A 17,891-nucleotide genomic window follows, 5' to 3' on the forward strand; every position below is an offset into this window, starting at 1 on the left:
TTAATCGTGGTCAGAGATGAGCCACTCGAAGTGGGAGGAACACTCCTCCCCCTCCCCATCTAATGCATGGTTATCATGTGATTGTAGGTGCTGGAACTCGGGGTGCTGCCGTACCCTGTGGCTTGAAGTGGTTTCCATCATATACAGGGTTTACAGTTCGGTTCAATGGCTCTCAGCACCCCCACGCAATAGAACCTCAGAATTACAAACACCAGAGTCAACCACAAAACCTGATTTGGAACCAGAGGTACACAATCAAGCAGCAGCAGAGACGACCAAAAAAAAAAAGGCAAATACAGTACCGTACTGTGTTAAACGTAAACTACTAAAAAAAAGGAAAGCCACATTTTTCTTCGGCATAGTAACGTTTCCAAGCTGTAGTAAGTCAATGTTCAGTTGTAAACTTTGGAAAGAACCATAATGTTTTGTTCAGGGTTAGGTACATTTCAGAATTACAAACCACCTCCATTCCCCGCCGAGTTCATAACTCTGAGGTTCTACTGTATACAAATTGTTCCAGCACCCCTGCACATGGTTTGCACATTTGCACAGACAGTAAGCATGAGAAAGTTGAAGCAGAAAAAGATTACACACAGCTTTGGAATTTGGGGATCATTATTAAATACTTTCCTTCCACCTGTCAGTTCACATTAGTCGTCTCTTACTAGCATAGTAAAAAATCTGTTACAATACTCACATAGATACGTGGTGTGTTTCATCCGCTACCATTTATTGCTCATTTATCCTTTTGCTTACATTTATTTTTCTGTTTATCATTAAGAACCTGGTTAGTTCATCTTTAATTGTTTTGTTGTGCAAGCATTTCCCCCCTTGAAGTCCTGCTTAGTTCTATAACAAGGCTATTTTATATGTTTGGTTTGCCTTATTGGTGTAATAAAAATATATTAATTTAAAAGGATGAGGCGGGGGGTTCTGGTCATTTTTGTAAGGTACTGAATGTTGTGCCGAGTAAACCCATCTCTGATACTGACTTGCTGTGTGGCCTGGAGCAAGTTATTAAATATTATTTATTATTATTTCTACTATTTATATTGCAGTAGAACCTAGAGCAGGAGTGGCCAAACTTACTGGCCCTCCGAGCCACATATGACAATCTTCAGAAGTTCAAGAGCCGGGGCACATCTGCCAGGAGCCGGGGGTTGAGGCTGCTGAAGCCCCGAGCCCTGGCAGGTGCGCCCCGCAGGGATGAAGCCCCAAGCCCCTCCTCCTCGCAGGGCTGAATTGAACCCACTGACTGTATGTGAGGATAGGAAATCTGTCAGGGAAGAGGGAATAGCACTGGGTAGATCAACAGGGGAACTGCGGTATATGAAAGTCAGGGGCAGAGAACTGGAGATGGTAGAGCATGTGCACTGGGATAGAAAAAAGTGCAATAGTATCAGAGAGATGGGGAGTGCTTGACTGAGGACAGGGAGCAAGTATCAGGAAATGTACAGCGTGTGTCAGGATATTAGCATCAGAGTAATGGATCAGATGCTGGATGCTTCCTGATCACAAAGCTCACAGTTGTAAATCAGAGAAGAAACTCACTTAGTGATGTAGAATCCTGCGTCCCAAACCTGCTGTCTTTAGGCAGGCAAAACAAACTTGCAATCAAGTGGAATTTTCGTTCCCTATGGGCCTCTGCGGGGGAAACCTAAGGAAGCAAGATCTTGAAAGGGAAGAGAAAATATGAAGTACATCAAAGATATCCCAGTGAGATGTAGGTCTATAGTTTTATAACTAGTTGGGGCATTCCATTTTGCTTCATGTAAGAATACTGGCAACCTTGACACCTCAACAAAGAGCCATAGATCTGATTTATTTGTGCAATCAAAGTAAATGCCTGATGTGTTTAAGTCACCTTTGATTCCAGTCCCTTACCTCAGAGTAGGGATTTTCTCAATATAGTTGGGCAAACAGAAAAGTCTTCAGTATAAAACAATGCACCACAGCAGATAGCAATCTGATAGGCTATGGACTCTCCCTAGAAAACCTGCCCCTTCAAACCTGCCCGGTCGCATTTGTTTTATTTTAAAGGAAGATCCTTTCACTTGGGATTTGTTTAATTAGAGACAAGCCCGAACCAAAACGCTGGACTCAAATCCCAAGCAACTCAAATCCATCAATGCCCCCCAACCTGTGTGTGCCCTTTAGGTGCTACTGCAATATAAATACTGAATAAATATCTATGTAATAAGGCAGATCCAAACCCCAAATCTGGACACACCAAACATTGGGGAAGTTTGGATCTGGATTTCAAACTCCTACTGTCAGGGAAAGTTCAGATCCAATGTTTTGGTTGAGCCCTTTATATAGATTCAAATTTCAAATCTGTGAGTTCAGGTTTGGAGCCAGGTCTCAAGTTCAGATCCAGGTTTTGATTCAGCCCTTTATGTGGATTCAAACTGGATTCAGCTCCACATTTTCATCTCAGATTTTTGGAACAGGCCTGTCTGTCTCTCATTTTAAGTATTTCCATTCTAAAATGAGAGATTTCTTGGTGCATTTTAAACCTGAATTTGTCATTGTGTATAATCTCCCCTTATTGAAACTGTCCCAGCCTGGCAGCCTTGCTTGCATTCTGCAGCTACACCAACCATCCCAGTGATTGTATGTTTCTTTCCTGGTTCTCTGTTTGTCCTCTTTGCCCTTCTGCTGGAATTCGTCGCCTGTCTTTTTAAACAGCAGAAGCTGCCAGTGCAGATGTTCCAGTGAGTACGTGCAACACGTGCTTCATGTGAAGCATCAGCTTGCCAACGATTTAAAGAAACAGAACTCAGTTTTAATAGGTCCTCAACCAAATAAGTGGATACCCTGGAGGAAAAATCGTAGCCCTATTTAAATTAATCAGAGGGCGTTTTATCATTCACTTGAGGTACTGGGATTTCACCCTCCATTTTTTTAAAAGATCGCAGATGCCATAAAGTCAGTAATGTATTTACAGGGAGGAAGGCAAGAAACTTTTCTCCCCTCTTTCCCCTCACTAAACTCTCAGTTCTCTGGCTCTAAATAGTTAATTTCCCACCCAGTAAACACCTTTCCTACCCCACTTCTGCTCATTATATTTCTCTGTGATTTGTACTGTCATTTGAAAACTATAGGGCAAAGCACAATTTGCATTTGCTTGGTCTGTAGATTTCAGTCTCAGCATAAAGCTTATTTTTTCCATTCACTATACAGCATGGGCAAATATTTAAACCTAACAGAAGAGACCCCAGCTTTTTCTCCTTAATCTTACAGGCTGTGCTGGGATAACAGGAATAAAATGTAATTAACAACTTATATTATGAGAAAAAAATTGGTTTAGTCAGTAAAGTCAGCAGATTTAAGGAGGCAAAATATAATTCCTTACATTGAAATGTGGCCATGACTCCTTGGTTGATACTACAGGTACCATGAAATCGTCACATGGCCAAGAATTTGGTTTGAACAAAAGACAGTATCTTCAGCCGTACAGCACCCTCCGTGTTGGGGCACTGATTCAATACTGACTCTAAATCACTGACACCACTTCCTGCAGCCACTAGACGTTCTCTGGAGTAGTCTCATCCAAGTAACAACTAATCCTCAGAAAAGAACTGTCTGGCCAACTTTAATTTTATAAGCAAAATCATTCTTTTTGCCTTGAGACTGGTGTAAAATCTGCAGAAACTACAGAAATGTATTTATAGAGCAACTTAAAATCAAATGAATGAGACTGAAAGTGGCTCATTTGAGCCAGCTGCTTAAATATCGTATTTCAGACCAACGTGATACTACGTGGTTGAGATCTAGACAGTCTGAAAAGAGAGATTTATAATAAGAAGCTGGTGGTATTCCAGCAGGGCTGCTCTAGGTGATGCTCTCTCTACAGTGCAGTAACAGTACCCACTTTATATTATAAGAAACCCATTGCCAAGTCAGGCTGGTTTTTAAATCAGACTCTGGAAAGCTGCCTGATTTTGGTATGTGTCTGTCAAGTGGTAGCCAAAGAGCAGAACAGATTTTATGAATTACTAATGATCCAATCCAATGGATGGAATTGCTCTGTGTGGATCTTGCATATTCCCTAAGCAGAGACTTGAAACAAGCCCCTGATATAGTAGGGTCTACACTGTGCTGGAAGCTGCTCTTTGCATACCTTGACGAGAGGTGATACCACATTTTAAACAAATTTGAGATTCAGGAAGTGGGGGAAGGAGAGCAAGAATGAAATTCAAGCGTCCTTCAGCTACACTGAGAGAGTAAAGTTGAGGGGTACATCTCCCCTTGCCTCTCCAGTGGTTGCATCTATGTCTGACACTTTATCATGTGAGTGTATTTTGAACATACCCTACTGTAACCAGAAATAGAACAAGACAAATTAGAACTTTAAAGAGTTTCTGACTGCCCAGTTGTGCCACACTGGGGTTCAAAGCACATCTCCAAAGAGGAGAATATCTACTCTTCATTTTATCTCTGTCACTTTCTGTTTGACCTCTGCCAACACCAGAACAGTAACAGCTAGAGAGCTTTGCCTGGTGGCTGGGAAGAGAAATCTAACAAGGAAGTCACAGCTGGGGGCAACAAGCACAGGAGTTAGATTCTCAGAAAGAATTGATTTCAAAACAACTTTTAACCTGTAACTAATCATGGACTTCCTTGGACACATATAACCTAGCAGGGCCACAGAGCTCTGGTACTGCCTGCAGATAGCTGGAGACTAGTCCACAGAGACACACACCTCGATCTAACATTGGCCCCAGCAGCACAAAGCCTGGCACTGCCCCCACCCTCCCATCAGCATCTCAGGAGCTCGCCACAGTCAGCACAGACAAAGCCTAACACTGCTCTCTCTATCTACACACAGTCAGCCTGGCACTGCCCCCGCCCCCCAGTGCACACCCAGCCTGGCACTGCCCCTGGTCCCACCCCCGGCGTGCACCCAGCCTGGCACTTCCCCCGCCCCCAGCGCGCACCCAGCCTGGCAATGCCCCCGCCCCCCAGCACACACCCAGCCTGGCAATGCCCCCGCCCCCCAGCACACACCCAGCCTTGCACTGCCCCTGCCCCCCAGCGCGCACCCAGCCTGGCACTGCCCCTGGTCCCACCCCCAAGCGCGCACCAAGCCTGGCACTTCCCCCACCCCCCAGCACGCACCCAGCCTGGCAATGCCCCCGCCCCCCAGCACACACCCAGCCTGGCACTGCCCTGGCCCCCCAGCACACACCCAGCCTTGCACTGCCCCTGACCCCCAGCGCGCACCCAGCCTGGCACTGCCCCGGTCCCACCCCCAAGCGCGCACCAAGCCTGGCACTTCCCCCACCCCCCGGCACGCACCCAGCCTGGCACCGCCCTTGACCCCCAGCACGCACCCAGCCTGGCACCGCCCTTGACCCCCAGCACGCACCCAGCCTGGCACTGCCCCTGCCCCCCGGCACACACCCAGCCTGGCACTGCCCCTGCCCCCCGGCACACACCCAGCCTGGCACTGCCCCTGCTCCCACCCCCAAGTGCGCACCCAGCCTGGCACTTCCTCCGCCCCCAGCGTGCACCCAGCCTGGCACTGTCCCTGGCCCCCCAGCACGCACCCAGCCTGGCACTGCCCCCGCCCCCCAGCACACACCCAGCCTGGCACTGCCCCCGCCCCCCAGCACACACCCAGCCTGGCACTGCCCCCGCCCCCCAGCACACACCCAGCCTGGCACTCTTGGCCCCCAGCGCGCACCCAGCCTGGCACCGAACCCTCCACCTTCCCCAGACCCCAGCACGCACCCAGCCTGGCACTGTCCCTGGCCCCCCAGCACACACCCAGCCTGGCACTGCCCCCCGCCCCCCGGCACACACCCAGCCTGGCACTCTTGGCCCCCAGCGCGCACCCAGCCTGGCACCGAACCCTCCACCTTCCCCAGACCCCAGCACGCACCCAGCCTGGCACTGTCCCTGGCCCCCCAGCACACACCCAGCCTGGCACTGTCCCTGGCCCCCCAGCACACACCCAGCCTGGCACTGCCCCCCGCCCCCCGGCACACACCCAGCCTGGCACTGCCCCTGGCCCCCCCAGCACTCACCCAGCCTAGCACTGCCCCCGCCCCCCAGCACACACCCAGCCTGGCACTCTTGGCCCCCAGCGCGCACCCAGCCTGGCACCGAACCCTCCACCTTCCCCGGACCCCTAAGGGTTAAGCCCGCCTTGTCTGTCGTAAAGTGTCGTGCTCCGGGTCAGGCTCCGCTTTCCGGCCGCGGGGGCGCTCGGTTTGCGGCAGGTCGGGCGGAAGCGCGGGTCGGGTCCGGGCCGGGCGGAGGGAGGCGCGCAGGCCGGGGATGAGGGCCCCCCCGCGGGGCGGCTGGTAGCTCCAGGCCGCGGGCGACTCCAGGCCCCCGCGCCCCCCATGTGGCTGCAGCAGCGGCTGAAGGGCTTCCCGGGGCTGCTCTCCAGCAGCTGGGCCCGGCGCCTCCTGGCCCTGCTCGGCTTCCTGCTCGTGGCCTACTGGTACCTGGGGGGCGCCCGGCCGCGCCTGCCCTGGGGCGCCGGGGAGCCGCGGGGCGGGGAGGCCGGGCTCTGCCTCCAGGCCGAGACGCGGGCCTGGCCGGGGCTGGAGGAGCGCGGCGATGCCCTGAGGCTGCGCCTCCCCGGCGACGGCGCCCCGGAGGCTGCGGGGGGGCACCCGGCCCTAGTGGGCAACGGCTTTCTGCTGCTGGACGTCGCCGCCAACCGGCTCTGGGTGTCCGCCGGGGCCTCCGCGGCCGGCCCGGCCCACGCCACCGACTACCCGGCGCTGGTGCAGCTCAAGGCGGTGAGCGGGCAGGCTGAGGCCCGGGCCGCGGCGGTGGTGCTGCGGGACGGGGCGGTGCGGCGGGTGCGGTGCGTCCCGAGCGGGCAGGGGCCGGCCGCAGCCCAAGCCCCCGCCCGCGACTGCGTGACGGTCCGGGAGGAGCTGCTGGCCCACCGCAGCCGGCCCCACCTCTACCTGCAGCGGATCCACATCGCCAACCCCACCGAGAGGGTCATCGCCTTCGAGGCCTCCACCCCTTCCTCCCCCTCCTCTGTCCTGGGAGCCAAGTTCGTCACCAGCCTGGAGAAGGTGGGGGACCGGCAGTTCCTGTTCTCCTCCGGCCGGGTGCTCCTTGCTAGCAGCTCCAAGGTGGTGCTGGTGGTGGTGGCTGCCAAGAAACTGGTGACCCGGGTGCAGGTGGCACCCAAGTCTCATTTCCATGAGACAGTGCTGTCCGTCGTATACACCTCAGAGCCCATAGAGCCCTCCAGCCTGGAGGAAACCTTCAGCAAGCTGAGGGAGTTGGCTAAGAAGGAGATGCTGGAGGTGATGCAGATGGGGGTTGAGGAGCTGTTCCAGGAGCACCAGCAGACTTGGTCCGATTTGTTTATTTCAGGTAAGGAGAGCTAGGTTCGCTTGAAAACCAAGTAGCGAGAGCACCCCATTGCATTAACAGGTGAGCTCCACTCACAACGTTATGGTCACTTATGAAGCATTTCAGCTCACATGAATTTTCATCCTTCCTCTGAGATGGTTAGAGGGACAGTAGGGATGTCTCAGGTTGTTAATAACCTAACGCTTTTTGCTCAAAGCACTTCAAAGGTAGCTAAACATTATTAGATAAAGAAACAACGGTTAAGGAGAGAACTTTAAGAAGTGGCTGCTGATTTCTAGTCCCTGCTCTAGATCTGCCACTGGCTTGCTGTGTAATCTGAGGCAAATCAGAGGCCAAAACTAAGTAGCCTCTGATCCTGGCTGCCCAATCTGAGAAACCTTAGTCTAGTTTTTCAGAAGTTCTTAACTTCAAGTTAAAGTTGTGGGTGCTAATGGGACCAGCAGCGGCTGAATACTAAGACAGTCTCACTTAATAGGCCTGGAAGAGACCTTGAGAGGTCATCTCATCTAGCCCTGTGTGCTGAGACAGAACCAAATATACCTAGACCATCCCTGACAAGTGTTTGTCTAACCCATTCTTAAAAACTTCCAACGATGGGATTCCACAATCTCCCCGAAAGCCTATTCCAGTACTTAAATACCCTTAAAGTTGGAAAGTTTTTCCTAATATTTAACCTAAGTCTTTCTGGCTGCAGATTAAGCCCATTACTTCTTGTCCTACCTTAAATGGACATGGAGAAAAATTGATCACTGTCCTTTTTATAACAGGCCTTAACATATCTGAAGATTTATCAAGTCTTCTCTCCCCCCCCGCCCCTACCCAAGACTAAACATACCCATTTTTAACCTTTCCTCAGAGGTAATCTATTGTTACAGGCTGGAAATCAATTGTAGGGATCAGTAGGATGAGACTACAAAGTACCTCATAAATCTGGTAAATTACAGTTTGTAAAGCTTTTCAAAAAGCATGGAAAATCCAACTACATTAATAAGGAAATTAGTCACCATTACACATACATCCACAGGGTCTCAGAGCAGTAGAAGTTCTATTAACGTAACTAGAGAGAATTCAACTACAGACATGCTTAACCAAGAGCTCCTTGGTTTCTCCAGGAATAATGTAATAGTCCTGTACTTGCTTTAGACTGGGTAGGGTTGGTTAACACTAAGTTAATGTCAGTTATGTGAGTGTACTGGAAGTGAAGTAGCCTTGATGGGTCCCTATGTGTTATACGTGTGTACAATTCTACAGAAAGGGAGTCTGTAAGTCTCCCTTCACAGGATATATATCTTACCCATTAAAATTTCCTCTGGGCTGAAACTTAGTACAAGGTGTCCACATAGCAATTTAAAAAAAAAAAATGAGAAAAATGCAACTTTTCCTGTTTTGATTTATAATAAATGGGACATGATCAGGTCCATAATTTGTTCCATTCACTTCAGTGTTTTCAAAACAAGTTAAAAATGGAAGATACCAGAGTAAGAAATGGCTGAGCACTGGCAGCCAAGCATGAGCTTTTGCACTCAGTTCCTTGTCACCCTCACACCAACATCTGTGTAGCTGTTGGCACCAGTGTCTGCAAATCTGAACTTCCTGTTTTCTCTATTTAAACACTTGTTGACAGACAGGTGTGACATTCTGAGCGATTTTTTTTTCCTATATTGCAGGGGTCGAAATGAGAAAGATTACAGATTCCCACACACCATCCAGCAAGACTGTCAATATGACTCTCTACTATGTCCTATCTTGCATGCCAGCTCCTCTCCTGGATCCACTCATTGGTGGTGAGGACAGAGAAAAAATGGAAGCCAACTTGAACTATGCTGACCACTGCTTCAGTGGCCATGCAACCATGCATGCAGAGAACCTGTGGCCCGAGAAGCTGTCCAGTGTTCCTCAGATTCTGCAGCTCTCAGACTTGTGGAAGCTGACTCTCCAGAAGCGGGGATGCAAGAGTCTGGTGGCAGCTGGGGTCCATGGACTCATGCAGGGGATGGTGCTCAGCTTTGGAGGTCTGCAGTTCACAGAAAACCATCTCCAGTTTCAGGCTGACCCTGATGTGCTTCACAACAGCTATTCCCTGCGTGGGATCCACTATAACAAAGACCTGATTAATCTGGCTGTTCTGCTGGATGCTGAAGGAAAGCCCTTCCTGCATGTGTCTGTGAAGTTCCAGGACAAGCCAGTTAGGCTGTATGCCTGCGAGGCAGGCTGCTTGAATGAGCCTGTGGAGTTGACATCTGAGCTGCGGGGTCACACCTTCCCTGTCATGGTGACTCAGCCTATCACACCATTACTTTATATATCTACAGACCTGACCCATCTGCAGGACCTGAGACACACGCTACATCTGAAAGCTATCCTGGCCCATGAGGAGCACATGGCCAAGCAGTACCCAGGTTTACCCTTCCTGTTCTGGTTCAGTGTGGCCTCGTTAATCACACTCTTCCACCTGTTTCTGTTCAAACTCATCTACAATGAATACTGTGGGCCAGGAGCCAAGCCACTCTTCAGGAGTAAGGTATAAAGCTGCCACTGTCCGCTGCTTTCTTGGGAGCCAAGTTATCAGCCTGGTTTTCTGTCAGCTGTTGTTAGGGAGGTTCTCTCTGGTTGTGAAAGGGTTTTGAATCTGTCTTGAAGTGTGTGTGCGCACATGCGCACACACATGCACACTTATCCCGGAAAGGTGACTCTTCTTGCAAGACAGTAGGATTAGGTCAGGGAGACTGCAAGACTCAACCATTAGCAAAATAAATCCATTGTTATTCCTTGTAAAAACCTTTGGATGGCTACCATTTAAAGCAGACACCCTCTTTCACTGCAGAAACTTAGAGGTTTGTTTGTATTAACACCACAGTTGCAGCAGTGACACCATATGGTGTTTGTCATGCAATTATACAGTAGTGGAATGCTAGTGACAAAGCTGCGTGCTTTTTCCATGGAGTACTCTTATCCCTACTGTTGTGTAGGCATTGCTTGCACACGTGTCTGCTGTGAGTGAATTGTGTAATATGGAAATTCACACACATGCAAGCTCCTGCCCTAGTCCAGATGCTTATTTGTTGGGTCTGTGGATAAATATTCTAGACTTGTAGTCACTGCGTGGTTCTCACCGAATGTCACCTTTACCAGCCTCAGTTTGGAGACGTACAGAACCAATATTAGTTCTCCTGCTATTTAGACTAAATATAGAGCCATCCTGAAGGCAGGACAGAGTGTTCTTTTCTGAAAGCTGGGGATTTGGGCCCCAAGATTTTTTGCACCTCCCAGCTGCATAAGGGCTTTGAGTACTTGGTTTACTACGGTACCTTAAGATTAGTGGCCAGGGTGACTTGGCATAGTCAAGGGCAAGAGTGGAAAAGATGTACTTAGTACAGAACAGGGACTAGGAAACATTCTCCTGCTCTTAGTGCCAATATTTTCTAGTTGCATCTTACTGGCATGGAAGGGAAAATGAAAAATTAGACTGACTTGCTGTGTGAGCCAAGTGCGTTGTTCAAAACCTCCTCTCTTTAAGATCAATTTTAAGACTTAACTGCAGAATTGTTGTGTGTGTTAATTAATAAACAGTCACCAAATAGAGACGTGCTCAGGGGAAACATTCTGGCTTCAGATTGTCCTGCTTTTCTAAATCAGAAAAGCAAATTAAATGAAGGTTAGCTGAGGCTGGACTAGACACTGGACTTAGGTTAATGTTCACAAAATAAGAGGGGGTTAGAGATGGACTTTCAAGGAGATTCTCTTCTCTCTCATATGCAAGTAACTTATTGGCTCCCTGACTGCTGTTGGGAGACTGATCCTGAGTGGTGCTGAACACGTGCATTCCTGTGAGGTCATTGGGCGTTGAAGGTTCTCCAGCACTTGTGGCTAGACTCCAGCTAGACATAGGAAGATGTAGATTAAATGTACAGATCACAGAAATCTGCAGATCAAAATATTAATGCAAAGGGGAAAGTGCTCAGGAAGTCATTTGTATTGTGGTGTGTGCTACTGCATCCTGGAACTCAAACTGTCTCATGACCCTTATTCACTGCTGTCTATATCTCTCTCTGCCTTTGCTATTGAAGGATCGGGGAGACTCACCTTCTGCCTTTTACATAATGGATTGTGTTCACCATTACAGCTTATTAGCACTGACACTATCCATTGAATTAGAGAAATTGCACAGCCATAGACTTGGAGCTGAGTAAGCATCTGTTTCTTGCATTGGTGCTCTTTGCTTTGCAAGGAGTCGTGCAACGTCCAGCAGATTAGCTCATTCAATGTCTTGGGCTGGAGCCAGCTACAATGAAGATGGTACAGAGCCTGTGTAGTCTAATGACAGCTCTGTGCCACAGACAGGGATGAAGTGAAATCTGTTGCTGAAATATAAGGTTTCTGTAGCTGTAAGCAAGATAACACCTTGTTTTATTAATTGCACAGGAAGATCCCAGTGTCTGAGCAAGTGAACTAACAGTCCTGCTTTCAGCCTCCATTTGCACAAGACACCTAGTGCCCGACAGTTCTGCGGCTGAGAACAAGGACCTTCTGAAAGCAACAACCCTTTTGTGCCTTGTTAAGAGGGGAATCCGTGACTTCGAAAGTTTATGGTGATTCAAAGGTTTACACTAGAAGCTCATGTATCACTGGGGTGTCTTTTTCTGTGTAACGTGTTCAGTTCCATAAGATTAATCCATGTGGTGAGGAATACTTGAAAATATGAGTCCTTTGATTCTTTTTAACTTTACAGGAAAATAAAGAATGAGCGTTCCCTTCAGAGTTAACCTAACTAGAAAATTCTTTAATTCAATGTCACTTCTCCTTTCTAGAATGCATTTTAATTTATTGCACTGCGGGGCAGGGGTGGGACAGGATGTTAATTTTGCATTCAAATGTATAGCAAACAACACCCACTTAAACTGTACATATAAGTGCTGGTGTAACAAGTTTAGCTCAGCCTCTGATTGTAGAGTGCAAAATAATCAGTTTAATGAAGCGATTTCTGGGTTATATTTGGAAATGCTGACCTGCCAATTTTCTGTTCTGAGCATAATATTGAGACTTTGTGCATTGGTATGTTCTGGCTTCTGGGGAGGCATCCTACTTTATAGTGATTTGAAGATTGTTTGGTTTTAAAATTCCAAAGCTGTTGTTTTTAAATAAATACCTTTCAGTCTACACATGTTATGGTTCACTTTTTCCATAGGTTAAAAAGAAAAAGCAGCACTTTTTGGAAATGGAGTGCCAGCAGCTCTAGTTACAGTCAGAACCAAGGACACTATTGAAGTGGGTTTGGATTTAAGGGGAAAAATAATTAAATAGGGAAAAATGGTGGGTAAAGGGCCAAGAACTCCAAACATTCTCTAAATCATGGGTCAAAGTAAAATTTTGCACACCCAATAGCTAGACGTTGAGAAAGTTATTTCCAGGCAATGACCTTTTTAGAAAGAACAAAAGATGCTATTCCTCAGTACTTTGAGAAGCAGAAAACAGACCGTACAACTTCAGCCTTGCCCAGCATATTCCACATAGAATGGGGGGAGAAGGAACCAGGTCTTAAGACAAACTTGTTTTTTCTGTGCTTTCCCTGCTATGCTATAGGCCAAAAAAGGATCCCTTGAACCCACCCCGAAGACTTGTCCCTTAAAGCAGTAATATTTACTCATTTTATATTTTAAGGTTGAGATTTTCAAGCAGCCTAGGGGATTTAAACATCTTCCATTAATTTTAAATGTCTAGATACCCTAGACTATCCGGGAAATCTTAACCTGTGTTTTAAAGTCAATATTTTAAACTGAACTCTCGGAAGATATGTTGTAGGGAAATGCCAAACTAATGAGATCTGATCCTGTGATATTTCTACCATCCACTAAAACAGTACGAGTTTGGTTATGTGAAACAGGGTCATGTCCATGGTGTCAGTAAAAGCTACCTCAGTTATCCAAACTTATTCAGTGCTCCTGCTGCCATTTAGATGATTGAGAAGACCTGCTTAGTATACCCCCCCCCTGCAAAAAAAAAAAATTACTCAAGGCACAGTTTGCAAAACCTCTCAGGGCAATAGTCAGATAGTGCCAGAAAAGGGAATAAGAGCCGTGTATTTACTCGCTGTATGCTAATACCACACCAGAGACTACTGCTTCTGGAAAAACTTTTTCTGTAACAGGATTTTATCTGAAGGACTGATCAATGGTTTATCTGTTCAGCAGTAGCACCTTGTATCTTATTTCCCCACCCAGTATTGAAGAGAACATGATGCGTCTGAATTATGAGGAAAGTAGACTCCTACTTCTTTACTACTTAAAGATCAGGGCAGTTCATGGTCAGGGGTTTCTCAGTGTTAAGTTCAGTACTTTGTTCTGGAAACTAAGCCCAAGGCTAGTAACTGCCAAGGAATTTCTGATGAGAATAAGTGACCTGTCTCCAAGTAATAAAATGAGGTGCTTGCAACACTGGGAAGAAACACATTACCGGTTCTTCTAAGGTAGATGGCAGCAGCAGACCGAGCATGCTCAGTAGTTACAGGCAGGGCTGCTAAGGTTGCCCAACACGTTCCATTTTAAGACCCTGTTTTCAATTACTAACAACAGCTTTGCCAAACTTTTAGCATTCAAGTTCAAATTTTCCATGCTGCATGTTGCCTCGGGGGGAGGGGGAGGGAAATGTTTCTGAGAATGAAAGTAGGGGAAAATACTGCTTTGCACACTTTAAAAGAAATTCTTGACAATTTTTTTTTTAAACAGCTTTGGTGCCCCCCATGTGCTTGAGCAGGGAGTTGAAATTTGGGGAGGGGATAGCCATTGTGTCAGGGATGTGACTTCCTGTCCCTGTGAAAATCCATCAAAATTTGGCCAAGTTATAAGGTGTTGAAAAATTGCTTCTCACATGCTCAGAAACTTCTTAACAGGTGAGTGGTTAAATTCCCTGAAGACTCGATCTGCCATGGGCATGCTCTAGCTTTGGGCTGAGCAGGACTTTCCCTGCACTCGCAGCTCTGGTTTGTGGCAGGCCACACCATGCTGGCTCTCGGTACCTGAACTAAGCACACGGAGACTTTCTCCAGTACTCCCATTGACCCCTCCCTGGTCCAGCAGCATGATGGAAGAACCTGCCTGATTAGAATGCAGAGGGGACAAAAGCTGGACTGGGGCAGGGGGAGTAGATTGGGACAGAGAGCCGGAGAGTGGGACTGGAGGCTAGTGGGAAGGGACAGGGAATTGGGCTGGCTACAGGAGAGTGGGAGCCAAGGGGAGGGCTGTGACTGGCTGGGCAAGGAGCCGTAGCTGGGGGTGGGACTGAGATTGGATAGAAGGCAATGGGGACTAGCTGGGCAAGGAGAGAATGGGAACTGAGGTGTGGGGGAAGCTTTAAGGACGACCAATCTGGCAAGGCGCTAGGGAGAACTGGGACTGGCTGGGCAAGCAGACTAGCACAAGAAGCCCAGGGGATGGGGGAGACGCTGAGATTGGAGGGAGATGAGAACTGGGAGCTACTGGGGAGGGGGAATGTGGGTGAGGAAGAGAGATCGGACCTGGGAGGAGGCTGGGAGTTGAGACTGGCTGAGTGAGGGAATGGATACTGGGAAGGGTCTGCGATCAGATGAGGTGGGGAGAGACAAACTAAACTACTGAGGAGAGGAGACAGATATGATTAGGAACCAGAGGAGAACTGGGACTGTCTGGGCAACCAGACTAGGACATGAAGAGGACACATTGGATCAGGAACCTGGGGAGGGAGATAGGGACTGGTGGGGTGACTGGAGGCCAGGGCTGGGGAGAGACAGATCGGATGTGGAGGTGGGGAGACTGGTAATTTGGAGGGATGGGACAAGGACTTGCTGGGTAAGGACACTGGGCTGAGACATCTGAGGAGTGGAGACTGGGACTGGCTAGGTAATGAGAATGGGACTGAAAGGAGGAGCCAAAGATGAGGAATGGGGAGGTTGGAGGAGACAAAAAAGTGTCAAACTTGGGGGAAGAAGACTCTGTTCCCACTAGAACACACCGCTACAGAGCCAAGGAAGGAACTCCCTCTTCCCTCTGCTGTCAGCAAATAACTGAAATGCACTGGCAAAATGTTCCGCCCCAGCCCGTGCTGGTCCACATGGAGGCTGACAACCTACTACTACAGTGGGTTACTCAGCTCTGTGGTGGACCTGAAGGTTGCACACGTGCTAATGAGCCATGAGGATGTCAATATGCTCCATCAACTTTGTTTATTCAGTTTGCTTTTTCTAAAGCCTCAGAAATCACACAGAGATCTGTTAAAAGATTATTAAAGTTGCAAAGTCTAAGGAATGCCAGAATTAAGGTTACCTGTGTAACCTTAATGTAGCCCTCCCGTGCGTATGCGTTATGACAGTCTTTAATCATATAATCAGGTACTATTTTTTTCACGAGTCCTGCCTCTTGCAGTGCACATGATGGGCTTGTTCTGAGAATGAATCAGAGTTGTGTAGTAAGATTTATTCATTTTTAGCAGAAATTGGAAGACTTGTCTGGCTGAGGCAGGGGATTGGAAGAACAGAAAGGATGGTCTCATGGTAAAAGAAGTTGAATGTTGCCCTGCAGAATTGGATTCTATCCCTGCTTCAGCCACAGAGTTCCTATGTGACGTTGGGCAAGTCACTTAAACCCAAATTTTTTATAGGTGGTCACTAACTGTGTGTGCCTCATTTTCTGGGTTGAGTTGAGTCCTGTGGCCTGATTTGTTAAAGTGCTGGACACTTAAAGCTGCACCTGAAATTCATAGGAACTGTGCTTTGAACGTGTGAAGTGCTACAAAATGCTAAATACTCTGAAAAATCAGGTCCTAGGTATCTCAAATTTGGCACCCCAAATTAGTGGATACTCTTTACCTTCATCTGTGCATCAGTTCCCTGTCTGTAAATGGGGATAATACCACTCCTCGGCTCCCTGGGCATGGGGAAAATAAATGTATTAACATTGGTGAAGCATTCAGAGCCTATAGTGATGAGCACCACAGAAAAGCCTATGAAGAATTAATAATTCTGCCTTCAAAGCAGGATTTGAATAGTGTGCACTAAGTAAGGCCTGGGGCCAGACACTAAACAATGAGGAGAAACAAAATAGTGAATAATTTGTCATTAAATAAGCACCCTCCATTCTGTGCACTGAAGGAGGCTGGAGTCCTGTGGAAAAAAATAGTATATGATCATGTAATTGAACACTATATCACAATGCATACGCACAAGGGGGTGAATTAAGGTTGCATAGGCAACCTTAATTCTGTCATTTCCTATCTTTTGGGTGCTTGGCTTTGGCAATTTTAGCTAGCTTTCTCCATGTGCATCACAGCTGCCTTCACCATGGTCCCCATCACCACAGATGCAGTAAGAGCCTGAAGGCTCTTGGATTTCTGTCATCTAAGTTTATTATATACAAAATGATTCCCCAAGGCCTATTGCACTTCGTATTCCAAGTTAGTTGCCTTACATCCAGTACAGAGCACCAGACAGCAGCAGTGGGGCAGGTTAGGGAATGCAAAGCAGAGGGGAGGATGAATCACAATTATAGCAACTGGGCAGCAAAAAACAAAGCAAACACACACAAGCCAGTTCCACCAGCCAAGCTTTTGAACATGCCAGACTGTTGAGAAGGGAGCAGGGAACTGCCAGTGGCCAAGTGACGGAGCATCTAGTCTGATCCTATTCACATTTACCCATGTGTTAGACATCATTAGCTTACTCAGTCTTCTGCTCCCATCAGCAGCCCCCTGCATCCTCCTGCGGGGCGTCTTGGTGGAGAGATCCAACGGTAACATTGCTCCTAAAAGATCCACATTGCCATGGATGATGGAAAGTAGAACAGGGCCACAGGCCGTTCTGCAAGAGCCGGAGCCTATTGCAGAAGTCACAAGGAGCTGAGGACAGTTGTGGGTTAGGTGAGTCACACACCCCCTGTGGAGGCACAGGTAAACAAACAAGATGATTTGTAGGAAAGCTGAAATTCCATCCTCTGGCCCTCCTGAAGGGCATGGACAGGATTTCGCCTTGAATCTTATTTGTTCTCTCCATCTCAATGAGTTGCACCCTTTTGCCTTTGATTTTCCAATAGCTTACTTTCCAAGTACAGTTTGTGGAAAATCTTCTGAAAAGCAGATTTCAACACCTAATATTTTAATGGTTTTGCTACCCCAAGAGCAAATGGGCTAACGGGGAGATAGCAAGTGGCAGGCATTAAAACTCTTCCTATAGTAAGAACTAAGTATATTGTAAGAAAAATTTGTTCTTTATGCTTCAGTAGAATCTGCACACACACAGGGCTGTCCCTGCTCGGTCTTTTTCTGAAGTTCCGTGAACTGTTTTGGGTCTGTGCAGCATCTGGAATGAGAGGATGGGATGAAAAGACTCTAATGAAGATGACATGAGCCTATAGCAGCCCTCTGTGAATTGGGTCCTTGATCATCATTGGCCTCAGTTGCAGTTTGGAGCTTTTGGCCTCTCCACCAATGAACATCAAAAGAGTTTCTGGGGCACAATTATTCCAGGGCAGCTACTTCAGCTCTGTTAGACTTGCTCACATGCATATTGATGACTA

General features: G+C 47.8%; 1 protein-coding gene across 1 annotated transcript; it reads left to right on the plus strand.

The window, feature by feature from the left end:
• Window positions 1-6,353: 6,353 nt before the first annotated feature.
• KIAA2013 (KIAA2013 ortholog) lies at window positions 6,354-12,445 on the plus strand. Its single transcript, XM_074934013.1, has 3 exons — window positions 6,354-7,353; window positions 9,021-9,874; window positions 11,776-12,445. Exons 1-3 carry the CDS (start codon window positions 6,354-6,356, stop codon window positions 11,791-11,793), a joined length of 1,872 nt encoding a protein of 623 aa, XP_074790114.1. The 3' UTR covers window positions 11,794-12,445.
• The last annotated feature ends 5,446 nt before the right edge of the window (window positions 12,446-17,891 follow it).

Source organism: Natator depressus, chromosome 18 (genome assembly GCF_965152275.1).
Source record: "Natator depressus isolate rNatDep1 chromosome 18, rNatDep2.hap1, whole genome shotgun sequence".
NCBI classification, from domain to species: domain Eukaryota; kingdom Metazoa; phylum Chordata; order Testudines; family Cheloniidae; genus Natator; species Natator depressus.

Excerpts from the sequence above, each read along its gene's own strand:
- KIAA2013 (XM_074934013.1), top strand. The coding sequence starts at position 6,354 with ATGTGGCTGCAGCAGCGGCTGAAGGGCTTCCCGGGGCTGCTCTCCAGC. Across the intron at positions 7,354-9,020 it reads GTCCGATTTGTTTATTTCAG|GGGTCGAAATGAGAAAGATT; the intron begins GTAAGGAGAGCT and ends CCTATATTGCAG.